Source organism: Pleurodeles waltl, chromosome 1_2 (genome assembly GCF_031143425.1).
Source record: "Pleurodeles waltl isolate 20211129_DDA chromosome 1_2, aPleWal1.hap1.20221129, whole genome shotgun sequence".
Lineage (NCBI taxonomy): Eukaryota > Metazoa > Chordata > Amphibia > Caudata > Salamandridae > Pleurodeles > Pleurodeles waltl.
The window spans coordinates 694,182,935-694,206,023 of NC_090437.1; the positions used below are offsets into that span (position 1 = coordinate 694,182,935).

The 23,089-nt window shown below is 42.7% G+C and overlaps 1 protein-coding gene across 1 annotated transcript in view; it reads right to left on the reverse strand.

The window, feature by feature from the left end:
• GATB (glutamyl-tRNA amidotransferase subunit B) overlaps positions 1–23,089 on the reverse strand; it is a 684,248-nt gene that overhangs the window by 197,350 nt on the left and 463,809 nt on the right. The window contains exon 7 of the mRNA XM_069242652.1: positions 15,752–15,836. Within this exon, the coding sequence (XP_069098753.1) occupies positions 15,752–15,836 (85 nt within the window). The remainder of the gene's footprint in view (positions 1–15,751; positions 15,837–23,089) is intronic.

Consider the following 23,089-nt stretch of genomic DNA (forward strand, 5'->3'; position numbering starts at 1 on the left):
TTATCTTGTAATCTCCTCCAAACTAACTTCAGTCTGCTTTCAGGCGCCTCCTGATTGTTGTCATTAATACAACAATCTTGATACACCTTTATCTCTTAGAACATATTTAATATATTTTCTAATGATTGCTGAAACACTGAGACCATACAAAAAAGCATACAAATACATGTTTAAATGACCATAGGTGTAATGAAGGAGGTCAAATTGTTTGATTCATTATGAAATTTCTCCTGGTGATATGCCTAACTGTCACCATGTCAGCAATGCGGAGGCTGTTTGCCAACAACAAGTGTTATTATTTTACAAAGGTCTATGCAATAGTTTACAACAGGGGGCAACTATTTAATTGCTCTATGTTTATAGTATCTATTTCTCTTTTTATACTTGTATATTCTTTCATAATTTGAAAGGAAGTAAGGTATAGTGCTCTGGCCTGCAACTTCTGCTGCAGAATGTGAAATGTAGAGGTTGGTGTGGAAAGGTCTGATGTCGGAGAGAGGAAGAGAATCTGAGGAGATGAAGTCAGTGGATCGTGGCAGTTGAAGCAGGAGGACTGTGTCTGAGGCACTTTAAGGAATACACTGACTTTTGGAATATAATCACTTCTTGTACTAATCTAATTTTTTGTCAGGAAGCCAATGGTATATCCTCTCAAAGAAACACCAATTGGGACTCTACCAACCTGGCTCCAAAAAAAGCTTTAGTGCTGAAACAGCAATACTGAAGGTAACAGATCACGACCTTAGCATCCCGGCCAGCCTGCTTGATTGGCTTATTAGACTCATTGTCCACCTTTAACCCAGTCACCCATGGTAAGCTATTTTGCACCACATGGACTTTTAAGTTGAGGTACTGAACTAGTTAAGTTGACAGGTACCAAGTGGTAAGTATTCCAAACTCAGGTCTTTAGCTTGGAGCAGACAAAGGTATTTTTCAATCACAGAAACCTTTTTCGATCAAAAATAGACAGGAAAATGTTTTTAGAGGCATGTCCCCCCAGTGACAATGACAACGTAAAAGAATTGCAAATCTTGCAGAGATATACGTGTAACATGCACGTTTTCAAAACGCCTTGTCAGGGTTAGTAATCGCTCAATAAATGCAATTTAAACTAGTACGATAATACAGAGCATCAATAAATATTATACAGATGGACGATCTTGTAAGATAACTTAGAGGGTTAATGTACTTGCTGCTGATAGCTATTTCTTACTTGGGGGTTACTTATAGTGCCAAATAACACAGATAAAAGCAATATGACTTTTGTTGACATACACGTACAACATCGAGGTCCGAGGTTTTGGTTGAACAAGACATCTAAATAAGATAATGCACTTCATGTTGTGCGTGTGTGTCTTTGTCTATGTGTAACCTTCAATTCACAGGTTACAATTCTATTAAGACCGCCTTGTACGCTAATGCGCCTTGTGTCCATATCTGTATGTAATTTATAAGTCACAGGCCGCCACCACTGTAGGACAGGTAAGTAAACTAACTGCAAGGACAGACTGCTCTCAATTTTCACTTGGAGTGTTAAATTACTTAGACCCCTTATTACGCAACCCCATCTGTCCAATTTAGGTTCTCTCTTTTCACGCCCCCAACTCTAACAGGTAAAACAGTATGCTCTCTTACACGATATTAAAGATCATCTGTCCCAAAGTTAGCACAACAATAGCACTAAAAATGCTACAGTAAAGAAAAAAAGCAATAGTACACGGCCAGCACTAGCCACCTCATAGCGCTATTATTTTCTTATTGTCAGCCATGTTGCACACCAGCCTGTGCTACTGTGCAACATGTCTAAAAAACATTGACAAAGTCAATAGATCGTGCAGAGGCAAACCCCATTGGCTTTACTAATGCTTGTTTCGTTTTTGCACTCCCTTGACTCCAGTATGATGTGATGTAGACAGATGTTGGGGTTACCTTTAATGAGAAATATAAATGTTTATTAATATGACTTATTTGCAATTCAAACAAAAGTGCTGGGATATGTATAAGTGTATTTCTTGGTCTTTCTTTTATTAGGCCTTACTGAGTCGTTGATTCCATTGTGTGGAGTATGGCTGCTGACTCTGTAATATTGGAGTGCTTGTATTTTCTAATCTGTCACTGCACACAGCAAAATGTGCACTGTTTGTTTTGGAATGATATGTTGTTCTCAATGTACTCCCGAAGAAGCCTTTTTGTTACTTTCAAGTCTCTTCCTGCTTGCTCGCGGAAGATAGTTCACCTATGAGTATTTCCATTATTTATCATAATAAACTTGTTCCGGCACCTCGGATAACATTAGGACAGAACATATGAATTAATATTCATACAGTGAGTTAGTGGTAACATAGTGGGATTTTATGACATTTTATTAGGCTAAAATGTGATTTGATGTCAGTACCATTACATTTTGACATTGCATTTTTTATTTCTTTCTACACTGGAAAATGTTATATGAGCTTTAAATTTGGGAGTCAGCAGATCCTTTTCTGAGCCTTTAGGGATGCTGCTCGATTGTCGTTCGATTTGCTGCATAACTTGGAGTTAGTCATTTTTTCTCATTTTGCTCTTCATTACAGCATCTATATTAAATTGCTAAATGTCTTCATTTCAAATTATTTCTATGCCTTACGATTGATTTATTGAATTAAGTGAGCCTTCAACCGTCTTTATATTGCCTACATGTTTAATCTTTAACTCCCTTTTGAGTCAGTCTGTCCTCCGTATTTAGTGACTGTATTTTTGAAATACTGTTCTTAATGTTATCCTTCGGGACACATTGCCTCATTTCCTTATGAGGACAACATCTTCACAGACTCCACACTGGGTGCTACTATTATACAAATAATACTAGAGATGATGTACCCACAAAGAATCCCAACTCCGACGCCCAGACAGCCTGAAATCTACCATATTCACCTCCACTGAGTCAATATGCTACATTTTACCACTTGTTTACTACGGTTGCAATGCTCCCTGACCCATCCTTGTCTTTGATCTGCTACTCGTCTTCGAGCCTGCTGGATAGTCCATAATGAAATCTTGCATATGATAGTTACTTTTATTGATCTGGAATGGTCACGAAGTGATATAATTGCATGAAAACCAGCAACAAAGTATATTAAAAAACAAAATGCATTACCTCCAGGCAAATATTTCAAGTTATGTTTTTTTCTACCTCAAGGGTAAATGCAGCCATATCATCACTGCTGTTGACCCTTTGTGGCAGCAGTAATGGTTGCTTCTGTGGTCCCTGCTGCAGTTACTGCTGTCATCTTGCCTCTGTTACATTTTTGATTGCTGCTGTATTCTAAGCTGTACCTGCAGCTGTTGTGGCAGCCACTTGTGCTGATGTGATGTTGGATGTTGATGCAGATGTTGCTGTTGCCTTGGTCCAGGATGTGGTGACAGCTGTGGTTGAAGAAGTGGCCCCATCTGCTGTCCCATCTGTGGTGGCAACTGTGTTTATAACTGTTGCTACTGCTATTGTCCTTGCCTTGCAAGTAGTTGCTGTTGCTTTCCTTGCACTGTCTCTGTTGTGGTTCCTGCTGTAGTATGGTACTGTGGGCACTACTGCAGTCCCAGCTGTGGTTACAGCCACAGTGGAGACATTTGTCAATGTTTTGGTCTCTGTCTGTTCTGCTCACAATTTTTGTTTGCAACAGGTGGTGGGTGTGGTCACAGCTATTATGACTATTGTTAGCTTCTGTTACTCTGGTTCTTGATATGGTAGGGGCTGGTGTCACTGCTATTGTCCCTGATTACGTTGCAGCTTTGATCACTGCCATAGTTGCAGGTATTGCATTGCTGTTATGACTACTGACTAGCTTGAGCCCTCCCCTGTTTTGAGCTTTGATTACGGCTTTAACCCTGGCGTGGTGGCAGCTATGATTACTGATGTGATCTCTGAGGTCTGAAAATGCTAAAAAACAGAATGTGTTTGGTATATAAGTCTAAGCGACCTAACACAATTGCAAAGCAATGAACTGGGCAGCTCCTATAAAAAGCTTACTGAAGGTTCTAAAGCCCCGGTCTGTATACACTTGTTTCTACCTTTTTCACTTTAACACGAGCCTTGCCAACAACTAAGGTTGTCTCTAGCAGACCTAAGCTGCTAAAAAACAAGCAAAATATACCTAGCCCATCAATTGGTATTCTGTGAACTCCTTAATACCAACACACTGGAACAAAGTTGAAAAACCTGGTGAACTGAGCCCCACATCATGACCAATGCCATGAATGGAGCCATCGAGAGTCAGCCATCTTCAGGGAGAAAATTGAAGTGGTGAGGCAGCAATCCTGGAGATGAGGTGAACACAAAGTGAATAGAACGGTTTCCATGATCTAGACATTACAGTTCTAAACATCAGACCAACATATGGAAGGGTCGACATTGGGTTCTAGGTTGTTTGCATTTAAGCCGTGAGAGAACAAATAGCACCTTGGGAGCCCGGGAGATTGTTGGTTCTTGATTAAACTGGTACTAAGCTAACAGATGGTGATAACTGCGCTATTTCAGAGCAGCACAGTCACTCTAGTAAAATACTCCAATAGAGGAATGCAAAGGAATTTCACATAAAATAAGCAAACAAAATCAAGTGAGGTGGAAGGATATTTATGGCTCAAAGTGCCAGTAGATGCGGGAGCCCAAGGCCAAAGGTTTTTCTACGTGGGCTGACATTTGAGCTGAAGCTTTCAGTGGTTGCCACCAAGGGGCAGGACAGGATAGGGGAAAGTGATACAATAAACCAGTAAAACAATAAATTGCCTCAATAGAACAGTGGGGCTGAACTACTTACAATCAATGGGGGATTTGTTACGCTATTTTTTAACACACTTTTACAGGTATGTTTCATGTAGTTTGTATGACTATCACTTTTATACTCTGAATAGTTTCTTTGCTTGCATGTTGGCATGACAATATAAAGTATACCACATTCACAAGGATTATCACCTTTCTTTACTAGAATGCACTATGTTTGGCATGTTAATGCTGCCCAATCTACCCAAATAATTAGAAACAATGCATCTGTCTGCAGAACACCGGGCAGCTCTTCATGCAGTAACTCACTCGACAACCATTCACTGGGCAACTACAGATGAAGTCACTCGCTTCACGAGCACCACAGTGGCTATCAATGGTGCAGCGGGTGCAGTAGCACAGGGCTCAAAAGTGCGCCCCAAGTGAAGTGCTTTTTTTTACTGCTCCATCAACGAGGTCAATTTTTAGGTCTGGTCTTTAAGACTGCTTTAGTTGCCTCACCAGTCTATTTTTTCAATTCAATTCATAAAGCTTTATTCGGCACATATAAATGACCATGAAAGCATGAACAAGGAAGAAAAAAAAGACAACAGTACATATTTACAAAGACATTGCAATTAAAACTTACAGTTATTAATTATAGTTAATGGCTCATTGAGTAATACATACGGTCATTCATAAATATATAAAATGAATAATAAAATACATTAAAAACTCATACTTTTCCTGGAATTGATGCACTGATTTAAAAAGGTGGCAGTATAAAAACAAATATCTGCTGATTGCAGATTAAAAATTAAAGCCATGGCATGTTTAACTGTACGTGTTCCGTATTTAACAAACAGAGGTTTCAGAAATACTATACGAAAACATGTATACAGTTTACAGAACAGCAGAAGGTGCACAGTGCTCTGTGTAAATACATTATCGCACCTACATGGCCCATTCGGGTGTTTCTTAATGTTTGGATGGGCTACTAAACAATGTGCCATCCCAAATCTTAGTCTGGTTAGCACAAATTTATGTGAATTCCTAGTCACCATAGTTAGGTAAAATGGAAAACCCTCCATTAGATTGTATCTATTATAAAAAATTACGGAGGACAATGATCCGGCTATGGTTGCTCGTTTCCTTTCTGCATAAGTTAGAAATATACTTTTCATTTCTGATTTGGAGATCGTGGTTGCTGCACTAGGATTATTTAAAATATTCAGATTAAAAATGTCTGAAAAACAGACAACAACATATTTAACCCAGGGAATATCTCGATATTTATCCAAACGTAAGCAATCCTCAACAATAGTTCTGTTAAGTAGCTTCTCATCGCCAAGCCAGAAAGACCGCCAGATCATCAATGGTCTAAGTGATATCAGATCAGTTAAATAATTAATGGCTAATTCGCGGTGGCTTAATTCAGTTGAGGCAGAGATGGGCAAAAACAGGAGCTTTTTTAAAAACATATTTTCCTCCAACTGTAAGTTGTAGGTACAGCTATAACCCCATACTCCTGCCCCATACAGAGGAATAGTCACACATCTAGCTTGGTAAATCTTGAGCATATCCCTGGTTCGACGATCCCCAACTTTTGCAGCAAATCTATAAATACCATAAGCATTTTTTGCCATTTTATTCCGGATGTTATTAAATTCATTGTTCCATTTCCTGTCGTTAGAGAAGGTAATACCTAGGTAACAAAATGTATCCACCTGTTGCACCTTTTCGCCGTCTATAAAAAAGGCATTTAACGTTTTGGCTTTAGCACCGCAGGTCATGGTATGCGTTTTTCCTTTATTAATTACTAGTTTTCTATCTTTAATAAAGGAGGAAAAACTATCCATTAGTCGTTGTAATCCAACATGTGTTCGAGAGAGTAAAACAGCGTCGTCGGCATATAGTAACACCGGCACCGGAACACCGTTGATCTGAGGAGCATCAGCATTAACCTTTTTTAAAATATCATCAATTCCATTAATAAATAAAATAAATAAAAGAGGTGCCAAAACACAACCCTGTCTAATTCCTCGTGTAACACAGATTTTTGGAGTACATTCTCCTCTGGTTCCAAAACGTACGTTGGTTTTCAATTTCTCGTATAACCTAGCGAGGAAAAAGATTATGCCTTCTGGGGCTCCTAAATTTAACAAAGTTGGCCATAAAATGGAATGATCTACCATATCGAATGCGCTGCTCAGGTCAGCAAAACAAAGATACAGGGAACCGGGTTTCGCTTCAGTATACTTCCCGATCAGTAGATCAAGATTGATGCACTGGTCGAGCGTACCTCGTCCCTTCCTAAAACCATACTGGCTATCAGCCAGTATGCTATCCTGCTCAGCCCATTCCTCTAATCTTACTAACATCACTCTACTCATAACCTTGACTGAAGAGTCAAGGAGAGAGATCGGGCGGTAATTCTTAGCGTCAGATCTACTTCCCTTTTTATGAATTGGCACAATGATTGATTCACCCCAAGTTACAGGGGCCTCGGCACACACGGCAACATTAAAAACAATGGTTAAAAGGGGGCCCCAGACATCTGGCGCAGCTTTATAAACGTCTATAGGTACCCCGTCCGGACCCTGAGCTTTCCCTCCTTTGCTAGCCCGTATACCATATTTGACCTCACTAACGGATATATCCAAAGGCAGAGTAGGCCACTTATTGGGACTAGGATCATTGACTTTATCAGAGTCAAAAATGCTAGAGAAATGTGCAATCCAACCCTCGCTAGAAACATTAGAGGTCAACTATGGTGTTTTTTCATCCCTTAGAAAAGGCGAGTTGACCGTGGCCCAGAATAATGTACAATTTGATAATTCAGCAGCTTGGTTGAGGGAATCCCAAGCCTGTTGCTGCAGTTCACCCTTCCTCTGTTTGAGCGCACATTTATATTCCATTCTTAATTTATTTACCAGTTTTTTGTCCCTGGGCCTCGCTGCTAAAGCCTGCTTGAGGCCAGTTAGTGCGGAAGTGCAAAGGTGATTAAACCATCTCGGTCCGTTCCTACTTTGCCTACTATTGCGACTGGTAAACTTGGCATCAATAGCTTTGTTAATTTGGTTAAAACAATATAAAACCCTCTCAGAGTCAGAACTATTTTTTAAAATAGAAGCACTGTACAACACTCCTACTAATATCTAAACCTGTAACATCACCGGGAGGGGCAACCTGAGTATCATGATTGCTTATTGTTATTGGGGCTGACACACTATCTGCTTCCACCAGTGTTTTTTTGAGGAGATCGCCTAATCTATTAACCTCCGCGGTTAGCTGATCAATTTTTACCATAAGAGGTTTGACAATACCCTTAATCTTTAAGTCAATAATACTTACTAAGTTTTTTGTTTTTTCTGCATCTAGTTTAACGTCGTCGTCAATATTTGCCATATTATCCTCATCCTTATCTGGATTCATGAGGGGGCTAACTAATCTTTTTTTTGCGGGCCGAGCACCCCCACGTTTAGTCTGGGTCTTTCTACATGCTCTAACCACTCTAGATAGTGGGGTGGGTGGATGTTGCACTATGGGATCAGTAGAAACCTCTAGATCGGCTAAGGTAGAAGTATTCTGCATAATCATTTCCCTATCAGGAACACCAGAATTAGTGCAGACACTACTACTGTCATCCAGAACCAATGGAGCGGGTGAAAGTTGCACACTAGATAATAGGGGGGGGGCTGCTAAGCCCTAGGGATTGTCTCCTCTCACAATTAATTTTGCTAACAATCTTCACTAAATAATTATCCAATGTCTGGGGTATAGAGGGGACTTTTTGCTTTGACATGCTTAACAGTCACAAATTATCACTTTAAAGTCGATGCAGCCCGATCCGGGGGCAGGAGAGGGAAACAGAGGAACGGGCCAGGTTTGTTGTCCAGGAGAGGCAGATCGATGAGGACTACCTGTCTAGAGCAGCGGGCGATCCCAAGTGAGAGTCCGGCTCTGGGAGCGGGGAGAGCTTCAGGTTTGCCAGGAATTTCTTTTGTTATCCGGTTTGTTTGTATGGGGGCGGGGGAACAAAAGCACTATGCAATGTTTTCATCAAAAACAAACTGAAATGCAAACGAGAGCCCGAGGCCAGTCTTGAAACCACCAGCTCAGCCCTGAAATGATTCCTGTTTTCACGAGAGGGGCGCGGGAGCTCTGGGCCCCCTGAGGCGGGGGAGGGGGCGCTCTCCTCCCGGGCCCCAGATGGCGACGTTGGGTGTGAGGGTACAACAGCCGGGCGGACGCAGGCTAGTGGAGGCAGTTTGCTCCCTGGATACGCAGCGGGACTCGCCGGCCGCACAGCTCCGGACCTTCGGCTTCTCGCCCCGAAAGCTCCGACGCGCGGCTGGGGATCAGTGGCTAGCCTCAGCCATCATGTTTCTCCTGTAAACAGAGCCGGTCGCAAGCCGGTCGCAAGACTGTCCCCGGCCCACGGCGTACCTCCACCCCTCAGCGATGAGCTTCTGGCGCTGCCCTGGCTCCGGCGGCTCCCTCAGGACTGATCAGGAAGGCCTGGGGGTCGGCTCTTCCTCCGTCTCCTGGCTGCAGGCGCCCCCGGGCGGGGGAGAGAGGGGAGCTGCGGGCTCTGGAGGGGGGGTTGGAGGCCGGGCTCCCGCAGGCTCCGGCGCACAGCCCTCGGCTCGCAGCACACACTGAGGTCGGGGCTCGCGCCGCTCCTGCCCCCAGATTCAGCCGGAAATGAATCAAAGCAGGAACCTTCAGGGAGTAGGTGGTTCACTCACAGTTTCTTTGTCATTGTTCCTACAGCTTTCAATTCCTAGATAAAATTGGTTTCCATGTTGCTTGACTAGGGCTGCTGAGGTAGGCCGTGTCACCGCAAGCTGCGGCTCTCCGCGGCGGCGTGTGCTGCTCGTCGGCCGGCTGGGTGCTAGCGGTCTGCCCCGGTGCGCTCTGCAGCCGCTGCTGGCTGGGAGGGGGTGTGTGCGCGGCGTGCTCCGGGCAGCGGCTCGGCACTTTCTGTCTGGCGCTGCTCTAGGCGCCCTCTGCCCCTGGCACTCCTCAGGTCCTCCTGTAGCCGCTACAGCTTGGGCGACATTTCCCGCCTACCGAACAGCTACACCACACGCCGGGACCCGGATGAACACCGTAGATCTCACTCCTCTAAGCACAGCACCAATAACGAGAAGTGACTTTGACGTGTTTTGCTTCAAAAGTCAGTTTTAGTCACCGAGCACTTGCATAACTCGCCCCTCCGAGTTCAAATCCCTCCAGCCTCTGAGAGGAGCAGTATTTTTTCAAATAGATTCATATATCACACACATATAAAGAGGGCTTTATCCATTGGTCTTTTAAATTGTCCTTCACATTTTGCTTCTGCCCACCAGAGCATACAGCATGAGGCAGCGCTCTGTGCCCACTGCCTCCTTACTTTTAGTGGCTGCACAAAGCTCTGCATATTGTAGGCATTTACCCAAATAGTTGTTTTTTTCGGTGACATGCCTGGCTCAAAATGTGCTTTTCATTGTATATAATTCTTACATTAACTTTAAATGCCCGCCATTTACTTTGCCTGCATTTAGGGTGGGCAATTGGATGGTGATTTATTTTCTGTCTCCTTATTAGAGTGGCTGTTGTAAAGTATCGAGTTCTAACATTGTACTGACCGTCCGATTGCTTGATTAGATGATGATTTATTTTTACCTTCTTCATGAATAATAATAATAAGATGCGTGGCACAAATAAAAGACTCGTTATTTAATTCCTCACTAGCAGAAACTGCCACATGTGTTAATTTTTATTACAACTAAATATTTATTGCATGCTTGAGGTGAGGCATGTTTCCTTTTATTCCATTTATTTCATTTTTGTGCATATGCTTACAATAAAAAGTAAAAAAGAACCATCACACTAGTTTGTCAAAGCTAGACCTATTGGCAGTGCCAGAGGCTATTCTTGCTTGCATTAGGGCTCAATGCTCTCTCTGACACCACTCAAACCAGGCCTGTCCCTCCTGCCCTAGTGGCCGTGCTCTGGACACTTGTAGAGTGGCCGTGCTCTGGACACTTCTAGAGAAATTCACTCAATCGACTGCCACTCAAAGCAGACACCCTTTAACCTCAAAGGAGGCAATGCCGCAGACATTTCTGTACATAAATTTATCCTCTATCCACTGAATGCAGGTAGCCTCTGACCCCTCTAAATATCCCGTGAGATCATGGATTTGCAGGGTAGAAAACAAAATAAACTATTGGGTTAGAGGACTGGTTTGTACTACATGCACTTGAAATAATATCTGCACGGTACTTCATCTGCAGGCACACTTTGGGAGTCATTACGACCCTACCGGTCTTGAGACCGCCAGGGGGGCGGTTGGATGGCTGCCAATGTGGCAGTCTGGCAGCCACATTACGACCGTGGCCTTTTCTGTCCGCCAAACTCATAATGACCCCCTTTATGTCTCTAAGTTCCACTATAAGTGATCATCTAAAACTGTGATACTCAAAGTATGGCCCGGGGGCCGCATGCAGCCCTTTTCACCTTTAGATGCGGCCCTCAGGGCAGCAGTAGCACTAGGCTGCTGTTTACTCAACTCAACAGAGGATACTTTATTTAAGCATTATTGAAGATAAAGAGAGGAAGCAAGGAAGTTGTCCTGCACCACTAACTTCAAGAACACTTTCATTCTTTCAGAAACCTTGCAGCAAATGTCTACAACTACGATAACTGTTCTTAAAAATTCAAAAAGTGTTTTTCATTTACATGCAGAACCATTTCATCTTAGTACATAAAGTTATAACAGTGCATTGAGAGGTCTTTTTTTTAGAACAATAGATTTCAAACATAAATTCAGAAACATTCATTCTTACTACTACCTTGATAACAATGCCAGCAGTGAACTAAGATACAAGTCAGTTATCTGCACTCATTGATTGGCCTGATTTGCTATTATACATGAACAACTTCAGACTTCATTAAATCAAACACAGGACAAGGGTTTGCACAGCACACATACCGAAGTCATGCACTGTGAGGTCCTCCTACATACAATAATGAAGAAAAAGAACAGAACGTGAAATAAAACAATTGCCTAGGATCACACAATTTTGTAAAGTGGGGAAGCTGAGATTAATGCCAGGTTTTCTGGTTTCACATTGTGTGATTCAGCCACTAGATCTATATGCTTTGCTGGCCCCTATCCCCACCATAACGCCACAACTCCTCCCCACCCAGAGCCCCTCCTCCCTTTGATCGCCACGCTGCTAGCATCAATGCAGACCTCAGTCGCACCACAGACCAAACTTTGTGGTCCCTGGGAAAATGTTTGCGAGTACCCATGATCTAAAAAGACACAATAGATGGCATTAATTTGTGGATAATCCTTTAGACTTTGATAGACGAGTTTATTTGACTTGATTACAGTTTTGCAACATAGTTTCTTTGATTAATTTCCAGTTAATTGATTATTAAGTTATAGGATAGTTTAGTCCTATTACACGACACACTGGATTTTCCATATATCCAGTCTTATTCGTATTAATTTTGGTTAATCGTGTTACTAAGCAGGTGAAAATGGCTCACTCCATTCAGCATCTGATAGTAGACTAAAATAATCAATGTATACTACATTTGTTAAGTTAGGTAGTGTATAAATGTTGAAAGATTAGCAGCAAGCCTTTGCAACAACTTGACAATTTTTCCCACAGGACTCAGTCCCCACTTCATTTAAGGTAATTTTAAAAACCCACATTGTCTGCAAAATGTTGTTAGGTCTAGTTAGATACACCCAGTGGTTACTCCATTAAGACATCAAGAGAGAGAAAACACATAAGCCCCCTCAGCCAGAGGTTATTGTATTTTATTCACGTGTTGATTACCCTACATTAATCAGCGTTTGTTACACTGTAAATTAGCCAAGATGTATGGACGTTTAGAGGCACAAGCTGTTTCATTAGTACAGTAGTTGTAAGATTCACCTAGGGAAGGGAGCACTGCTTTTAATTGGGCAGTGCAGTAGTGGAAGTGAGTGGGCCCGGAGATGCTTGAAGGAGGCGAGTCTCAGTCTAGCCTTGCTTACATGTAGTGGTGTTGCTAAGATTTTGTGTTTAGGAAACCATTAGCTCGTGTTGGATTTCCATCATGGAGACCCAGTGGGGTGACTTCTGCTATGCCTCCAGTGATCACAATTCGAAGAAACACATCTGGAATGGACCATTGCTTGTTGTCTTGATTGTTTTGCATGTTGTTGGCTACACTAGGATAATACCACCCCACACTTCTAGTTTCAGATGTTAGAGGTGGGTTGGTGGCTGTATTATGTCCACATGTGGTCGACTGGCAGCCCATATAATAATTGAGACAAGAGACTCAGAATCTCATTTTTACTTGTGTAGGTGCAACTGTTTTGGCTACTATTACACTATTCAATAGAGAGATGGAATCTTGCCAGTATGATTGTGCGTTTTTAGGCCTCGCCTGAAAAAGCGCATGTGCTGAAGCTTTCGAGACATACTACTAGCTTATGGTGGGCTTAAAGCCCACCCATTGCTTGCCATTAGTTTACTTCATCTTTACTCTCATTTGCTTGTTTCTCTTTTGTCAGTGCGTGCCTACTTCACTTCTTGTTGTGTTTGTCCCACCTCTGGAATACAGCCCAAGTACTTGTGTTCTTCCCCTGTTCGCGCTTTTGGAGCTACCTTTTTTTCTTTTTGTCGAAGCAATCCAGAAGAGTGCATGTGTTTGCAGGCCATCTCCCTCATGTGTTCCCCCCCGTCACAGTCTCTTACCTCTGTGCTTTTGACCCTTCTGTGTTGCTGCTTGTGCCCTCATGCCATCTATGCTGTCGCTTGTCCCCACCCACTGTCTATGTTGTGGTGTGGCCCCTCCTTCTGTCCGCATTGTTGCCTGCTCCCTCCCAACCCCTGTTGTTGTTTGACTCCTACCGATCACTGTGTTGTTGCTTTCCCCTCCTATCCAAGTTGTTGCTTGCCACCTTCCAGACCCTCCAGGCACCTTCTTGTTGTTGTTTTCCCCCTCTCACCTTCCCTGTTGTTGCTTGCCTAATATTGCTGTACGTGTTGCACCCCACCAACCAGCTGTAACAATAACACATTATATGATACAGCAAGCACCACATCATAGTGCTTTAGCAAAAAAAAAGAAAAAACCTTTTAGCCATGCCCCTTTCTCCACCCCTTTTGACAGTGCTTGCCCCACCCACATAACAAAAAGAAAGCGCTATGGCATGGACACCACTAGCTGAACCATTGGACTCCCTCCCCCCCCACAGCCTCTGTGTTTCTTGCCCTTCCTCCGTGATATCTCCAGTCCTGCCCCCCCATCAAAGAAAAATAAAAAAAGCGCTATGATATGGCCAGCACAGGGTATGTCATAGCACTTTTTTTTTTTTCTTTTTTTTTTTCCTGTCAGTCATACTGCTGTACACAAGAGTAAAACATTGACAAATCTAATAGCTCTCTCATTGGAAAGAACTACTTGCTTTGTCAATGATGGTTACTTTAGGAAGAATGTTAAGCAATATTGCAAACTAAATGAAATTCCCGACTCCCCGTCAGTTCCCATAAACATCCTCACATGGACACAGAAACGTTTAAAGCCTACAACACAGTAACCAGCTTAAAGCAAGCATAGGTAAGGGGTTACTGAAAAAGTCAGGACAGAGAGAGAGCTACCACTCCATCCCTTCTTCACTTACCACATACAGAATGAGGGATCAGAAGCCCTTCTAAACAAGAAGAGAGCAACAACGGTGTTCCCTCGCAAAAAGAAGATGCACAATGTTTGTGCACAAACATAGGAAGCAGTGACCTCAACACAAAAGAAATAAGAGATCCAATATTTACACACAAGCGGGGTGGAACCTAACAACTCTGATTTCAAGGGATTGGAATATCAGAGCACAGTCACCACACATAAACAATCAGGTAGTCCGTCTATTTTCTGAGTACAACTTTAGTGACAGAAGAGAATCCATTTTAGGAAGACCTCTGGATGAATATATTTTACAGAGAGGACTACTGTTTAACTGCTTGTAAGGCTCTAAGTAAAGGGGAGAGAAGGTGAAATCCAGATCCAACAATGTGGTACATGTAGTAGTGATGGACAGCAGACAAAATAAATAAAACAACTTAGTTTAAGTATGTTATGGAGTAGAACTTCCCGTATATTGTGAAGCACAATTGGGCAACGACAGGGACTAAGTATGAATTCAAGATGCTGGGATTAGTTGACTGAGTGGGCATCAGGATGTTTTTCTGTTGTCACCTTGGTGACCAGGATCATTTAGGCAGAAGCGAAGCATATTTCCAACTCTCTTGGTGTCTATGTAATCTTATAGGCAAGAAGCATTGATCTAACTCTCTAAATACCTACTCAGGCTAAAGACCATTGAATATGGTGACATGGGTCTTTGTATAAATAAGCATAGTGTGACCATGTTTTGAGATTTAAAGAAACCTTGGATTTGTTTTGTATGTGGGGTATGGAAACACGTACACAAGCTTCAGGCAGCACAGGTCATGGGCTGTGAATTAATAGGATTATAATGTAATGTTTTTATTAACATCATGAGTTTACAGACGCCAAGGCTTATAGAAGCACCACTGCTTTTGTGTATTCATGAACTACTTCGTACTTGAAATACAGTGCTAGTGGTGACAGAAATCAGTAACCCCTCTGAGCAAGAAAGTGGCTATTACTTACATTATCCAGAACCTCATGTAGATGGCCTTGGACGTGGTCTCCTAACCACTAAATTTTGATATTGAGAATTACTACGTGCCACTAGCGGTTTAAAAAGACTTTCGGCATGAGTTAGATCTCGGCGGAGGGAAAACTCCATTATCAAAACGCGACTGATATCCTGTCCACCATACGTATTATGATCCCCATAGAATATGATGAGATCGTAATACAGCAGACAGGATATCCGTCACAATACAATTACAGATGACTGAAAGTTTGAGCTCTTAAAATACACCTTAAAATTCTAAAGCCTTCGCACATTAAGAGGAAATCATGACACCTTACCCCAGTTTGTAGTCAAAGGATCTCGTCTCATTAAGAATTACGCCTCCTCTTTCAAGTTCTTCTATTTGCCGTTGAATTTCATAATCTAAATGTAAACAAAAACAAGTTCACTCTGGTGCCTGAAAAAACACACTTGTGTAAACTGAGAACAACCAGTACTAGAGTGGTGGAAACAAAGGCGAATCGCTCATCCTTTTAAGCAGTCAACATGGAAACATTAGAAGTAGAAGGGAAACCACTGGGGGAAACAGAAGCTGTAAGAAGGGGTGGGGTGTTGAGTAATCTCTTAGTGGAGAAAGAGAACCTCACGGTGGCAGGAAAATCTGTGCATACCCCAGTGGTCATACACAACTGCAGTCTGTAAGGAGCAATCATGCTGGCAAAGGGGAAATCACTGTGGTGGTACTGAAGTGTCATTAAAATGTGCAAGGGTGCAACAGGTATCAAGGGAAATGAAGTGTAGCCCGAAAGAAGCACAAGCTTGTACTCGAGCCCTGAACATGTATACCAATCTAGAGGAAATACAGGTCTCTAGGTGAAACATTCAGCTGATGTAGTGACTGGGGCAATGCACAATTAGGTGTCATGAACAGCTAGGTCTCTCAAAGATCTTCGGCAGACTAGTTTTCAGTTGGAGGCTTTTGTACCCAGGAGATCAGGAGTGCCTGGGCTTTGTCAGGGAATGTCTAGAGGTGCCAAAGTAAACAAGGGCACCAACGGAGCCTACGGTGGAGGAGTAATTGAGTTAGAAGGGATCCAACCCTCCTTGCAAACAACCAAAAGTCAGAGAACTGGGGCAAAGAAAACACCTCAATCTTGATTAAGCAGCATTTAGGCAAAATTGGATTAACAAAAGCCAAAGATTTCAGTACAAAAAAGTTTACAAGCACCAGTGGAGATCAACTATGGCTTGAAAGGTAGCCTGAACGTTGGCTTCCAGTACACAGGGCTTACTATAGGATACTGACATGAAGCAATGTTCCTTTGGCACTGTATGTAATACGGCTTTTACAGCAGAGTTATGCTTAGTGTGGAATTTAAGGGATTTAGTATTAAGAAACCCCCATCTATAGCGTGCAGATTAACAATGGTTTGGGGAAGGCATTCCTGTTTTAGTGAGATTTAATTTAAGCTAAAGAGCTGACATAGATGAGTCAACGGGTGATGGATATTTTGAGTTGGATGCAGTCTTTGGGACAAAATGTGCGGTCTTACTGGCGGTCACATACTGAGGCATACATAGCCCCAGTGCTTGCCCTGGGTATGGTCAATTTTGATCTGAAGAGTTTGGGTAGGTCAGCCTCTGATTAAACAAGATGTCCATGGTGGCAAATTTTAAATAATGGGTGTAATGCTCACTTAAGCTTAGAGTGATATGCAGGCAACTAGTAGATAGGGTTGTGTTTGGGTTTGTATCTGTGGGGGGTTCTAGGTTTTGGGTAATTGAATGTGAGTATGTGTGGGAGGGTGAGTGTGTGGGAGGAGGAGTAGTGTGTGGGGAGGGGGGGGTGGGGTGTTGCCTGAATATATGTATCTTTTGTGCGTGTGTGTGTGTATGTATATATATATATATATATATATAAAAAAAGAGAGAGAGAGAGAGACATATATATATATATATGGAAAATGTCACTTACCCAGTGTACATCTGTTCGTGGCATGTTTTGCTGCAGATTCACATGCTATGCATACATCTGCCATCTAGTGTTGGGCACGGAGTGTTACAAGTTGTTTTTCTTCGAAGAAGTGTTTTCCAGTCACGGGATTGAGTGACTCCTACTTTTCGGCTTCATTGCGCATGGGCATCGACTCCATGTTAGAATGTTTTCCCACAGAGGGTAAGGAAGGAGTGATAAGAGTATAAAGAAAAGAGATGTCCATGCAAATGGAATATATATACATATGTACAAGTGTTTGTTTAACTTAAACGGCTACAGGCTTCGGGGGAGGTGGGAGGGTGCATGTGAATCTGCAGCAGAACATGCCACGAACAGATGTACACTAGGTAAGTGACATTTTCCGTTCGATGGCATGTGTAGCTGCAGATACACATGCTATGCATAGACTAGAAAGCAGTTATTCCTCCCATAAAAGCGTTGGTTAGCCGGTAGGAGTTGAAGTTGTCTGAAATAATGTTCTTAGTGCAGCTTGACCTACTGTGGCTTGCTGCGCTGCTAAAAAACATCTACTCAATAATGCTTAGTAAATGTATATGGTGTTCACCAAGTAGCTTCTTTACATATTTCAGCCAATGGTATATTTCCTAAGAAGGCCATTGTAGCACCTTTTTTCCTTGTGGAATGTGCTTTAGGTGCAACTAAGAGTTGTCTTTTAGCTTTAGGGTAACATGTTTGGATGCATTTTACTATCCATCTTAATAAACCTTGTTTTGAAATGGGGTTACCAGTATGAGGTTTTTGAAAAGCTACAAATAGCTGTTTTTCTGAATGGTTTTGTTTTATCTATGTAGTACATTAGAGCTCTTTTAATGTCTAATGTATGTAGAGCTCTTTCTGTCACAGAATCTGGCTGCGGAAAGAAGACTGGTAGTTCCACTGTTTGAAGGATATTAAAAGGTGATACTACTTTAGGAAGAAATTTAGGGTTTGTTCGTAGTACGACTTTATGTTTATGTACTTGTATGAGCGGTTCTTCAATAGTAAAAGTTTGAATTTCACTAACTCTTCGCAATGATGTAATTGCGACTAGGAAGTCAACCTTCCATGTTAAGAATTGCATTTGACATGAGTGCATAGGTTCAAATGGTGGGCCCAAAAGTCGCGTAAGCACTATGTTTAGATTCCACAAAGGAACTGGAGGTGTTTTGGGTGGGATGATGCGTTTTAAACCTTCCATGAAGGCTTTGATAACAGGAACTCTAAATAAAGTGCTGTGCTGTATATTTTGCAAATATGCGGAAATTGCAGTGAGATGCATTTTTATGGAAAACAATGCTAAATTTGATTTTCTTAAATGAAGTAAATAGCATACAATATCTTGTATTGTTGCTGAAAGAGGGGCAATTTGTTCAGATTGACAGTAATATACAAATCTTTTCCATTTGTTGGCACAGCACTGTCTGGTAGTGGGTTTCTTGCTTGCTTAATTACTTCCATACATTCAGTTGGGAGTTGTAAATACCCAAATTCTATGACCTCAGGAGCCAAATCGCTAGATTGAGTGTGTTGGGATTTGGGTGCCTGATCTGCCCTTTGTTTTGTGTCAACAGATCTGGTCTGTTTGAGAGTTTGGAGTGTGGTACTACTGACAGGTCTATTAGTGTTTGTGTATCACGGCTGACGTGCCCACGTTAGCGTTATGAATATCAGATTGAGTGTGTTTTGACGCAGTTTGTTGAATAGAAATGGAATGAGTAGGAGAGGGGGAAAAGCATAAGTAAATATCCCTGACCACTTAATCCATAGAGCATTGCCCTTGGATAGGGGATGTGGGTACCTGGATGCAAAGTTTTGGCATTTTGCGTTTTCGCTGGTGGCAAACAGATCTATGTCTGGTGTTCCCCATTGATGAAAGTATTTTTGAAGTACTTGAGGGTGAATCTCCCACTCGTGTGTCTGCTGATGAATTCTTCTGAGAACATCTGCTAATGGGTTGTGTATCCCTGGCATGTACTGTGCTACCAGGTGAATTTGGTTGTGTATTGCCCATTTCCAAATTTTTTGAGTTAGGAGGGAGAGTTGGAACAAATGTGTCCCTCCTTGTTTGTTTAAATAATATATGGTGGTCATGTCTGTTTTGATCAAGACATTTTTGTGAATAAGAAGAGGCTGAAAAGCTTTGAGTGCTAGGAAGACAAGTAACAGCTCTAAGTGATTTATATGTAGCTGTTTGTGTTGGGCATCCCATTGTTCTTGAATGTTGTGATTGTTGAGGTGAGCTCCCCAGCCAGTCATTGATGCATCTGTTGTAAGTATGGTCTGAGGCACAGGGTCTTGAAATGGCTGCCCTTTGTTTAGATTTGTGGAATTCCACCACTGAAGGGACATGTATGTTTGGCGGTCTATCAACACTAGATCTTGAAGTTGACCCTGTGCTTGTGACCGTTGCTGAGCAAGGCACTGTTGCAAGGGCCGCATGTTTAGTCTTGCATGTGGAACAATTGCAATACACAATGCCATCATGCCTAATACTTTCATGACCAATTTGACAGTGTAGTGTTGACCTGTCTGTATTTGTGCCAATATATTGTGAAATGCTTGTATTCTTTACATATTTGGACTTGCAAGCGCTTTTTGAGTATTTAGTATTGCCCCTAAATACTGCTGAATTTGCGCCGCAGGTTGTAGTTGTGACTTTTGGTAGTTTATGGAGAACCCTATTGTGTGCAGGGTTTGTATTACATAATGCGCATGGTTTTGACACTGTGTATGACTGTTTAATTTTATTAGCCAATCGTCTAGATATTGAAAGACATGAATGTGCTGTCTTCTTAGGTAGGCTGTGACTACTGCCAGGCACTTTGTGAATACCCCTGGAGCTGTTGTTATTCCAAAGGGTAACACTTTGAACTGATAATGCTTTCCTTGAATAACAAACATGAGATATTTTCTGTGCGCAGGATGAAAATATGCATCTTTGAGGTCTACTGTTGCCATGAATTCGTGTTGCTGAAGTAGTGAGATAACATCCTGTAGTGTCACCATATGAAAGTGTTCTGACAGGATGTAAAGATTGAGGGTTCTGAGATCTAATATTGGCCTTAAGGCTTCATCCTTTTTGGGAATGAGGAAATATAGTGAGTAAACTCACGTCCCTATTTGATTTTTTGGCACAGCTTCTATTGCTTGTTTGACTATTACAGATTTGACTTCTTCCTGCAACAGAGTGATATGGTCTGAGGATAGCCTGTGTGGTTTTGGTGGAATGTTTGGTGGAGTTTGTATCAATTCTAGGCAATAGGCATTGCGGATAATTGATAATACCCAGTTGTCTGTGGTAATGTTTAGCCAATTGTTGTGGAACTTTTGCAGTCTTCCCCCCACGGGGATGTGTGAATTGGAATGGAATGACACAAGTCACTGTTTACTTTGTTGTGAGGCTTGTTTTGGTGTTTGATATTTTCCCCTGCCTCTGGGGTACTAGCATCTATAAGTGTTTTGAAACCACCTCATTGGTATTGAGGTTGGTAGGCTGGCTTTGGCTGTGACGTGGATGCCTCTGCAGTTTGGGCTCTAAATCCACCTCTAAATTGGGGTTTACGAAAGGATCCCCTGTATTGTGTGGTATACAGTGCACCCATGGCTTTTGCGGTGTCTGAATCCTTTTGCATCTTTTCAATAGCAGTGTTGACTTCTGGTCCGAAAAGCTGTTTTTGGTTGAATGGCATATTCAACACTGCTTGCTGGATTTCAGGTTTGAATCCTGAAGACCTAAGCCATGCATGTCTCCTTATGGTTACAGCAGTGTTGATGGTTCTGGCTGCTGTATCTGCAGAGACTAGGGCCGACCTAATCTGATTGTTAGTGATGGCTTGCCCTTCCATTACTATCTGTTGTGCCCTTTTTTGCTGTTCTTTGGGGAGATGCTGGATTATATCTTTCATCTCGTCCCAGTGGGCCCTGTCATATCTAACCAACAATGCCTGAGAGTTGGCTATTCTCCACTGGTTGGCTGCCTGAGATGCCACCCTTTTCCCTGCAGCATCAAACTTCCTACTCTCTTTGTCTGGTGGGGGTGCATCACCTGACGACTGTGAACTTGCTCTCTTCCTGGCAGCGCTTACCACTACTGAGTCTGGAGGTAGTTGTTGGGTAATATAGACAGGATCGGAAGGAGGTGACTTATATTTTTTCTCCACTCTAGGAGTAATTATCATTGCCTTTACTGGCTCTCTAAATATCTGGTCAGCATGTTTTAGCATGTCGGGGAGCATAGGAAGCGACTGATATATTGCATGAGTGGAGGAGAGTGCATTAAATAAGAAATCATCCTCTAATGGCTCAGTATCCATGGTGACATTGTGATATGTTGCCACCCTACCATCACTTGAGTGTAGCCTGTACTATCCTCTGGTGGTGAAGGCTTAGAGGGATAGCAATCTGGGTTATTGTCTAGAATGGGGTCTGGATCCTAAAGATCCACATTGTCCTGCTGCGAATCAAATGAATGCAATGGTGACTGCATAGGTGTAGGACTGGTAGGAGGAGAGATATGTAGATGTGGAGAGTGAGGAGGAGACTGAGGAGGAGAAAATTGAGGAATTGGAGGTCTCTGCTTTGTTTTTTGGCACTTTAGCTGGAGGCTATGTAGTGTCCAATTCCTCCTGAAAGGCTAATTTCCTCTTTGGTTTTGGAGGAGGTGCGGTTAAAATTCTGCCAGTTTCTTTGTGGATATGAATCCTGGCTTGCATTTCATCCATTGCTTCTATTTGTGAGTCCTCCTCAGTAGTTTTGTGGCTTTCTTTAAGTGCTTGTGAAAGTCCATGCTCCTCAGTATAAATAGGTTTTTTTGGCTCCGAAGCTGGCTTTTTCGGTATCGAAAAAGATGGGGTTGAAGATGGTCTCGGCTCCGAAAATTATTTTCGAGATTTTGACTCGGAAGAGCGGTGTTTGCTTGGTTCGGAGACGGAGCTTCGGCTAGAGTCCGATGGCTTCGGAGGGGTGGCCTTCTTCGGTGCCGATCTGGTGGGTTGGTCACCGAGCGTTTTCTTTCAGGTCGAGCCATGGCCTTCCGGCAGTGGCGTTTCCAAGGCCTTATGGTTTGGGCTTAGATGACACAGGGGCAGGCGTACTCACGTGCTGTCCTGACGTGACCGGTCTGTCCTCCTCAGAATCCTGGTCGGAGTCGGATCCTTGAGCACAGACTGCGGTCTGCATGATTTCTTCTTCTTCGATGTTGAGATGTTCGGTGCTCTTTGATGCCATCTCGAGTCTCCGTGCTCTTCTGTCTCGGAGCGTCTTTTTTGACCGGAAGGAGCTGCAGGCCTCGCAATTTTCTTCCCGCTGGTTGGGGGAAAGGCAGAGATTACAGACGAGGTGTTGGTCCGTATAAGGGAATTTAGCGTGGCACAGAGGACAGAATCGGAATGGAGTCCGATCCATGAGGCTTCCACACGGTCAGCCCGGCGAGTCCCGAGTAGGACGCGCGCGCACCCCGAAGGGCAGGTAAAGATGTTTGTTTCGCCGATATGGAAGTGTCGATCAAAGGTGTAACACGATTGAAAACAATACCGATGAGAAATTAAGAGTTTTACGTTTTCCCGAATCAAACTATTGGAGTGAAAGGAAACATGTCTGAACCCGATGGCGGAAAGAAAACAATCTAACATGGAGTCGATACCAATGCGCAATGGAGCCGAAGAGGAGTCACCACTCGATC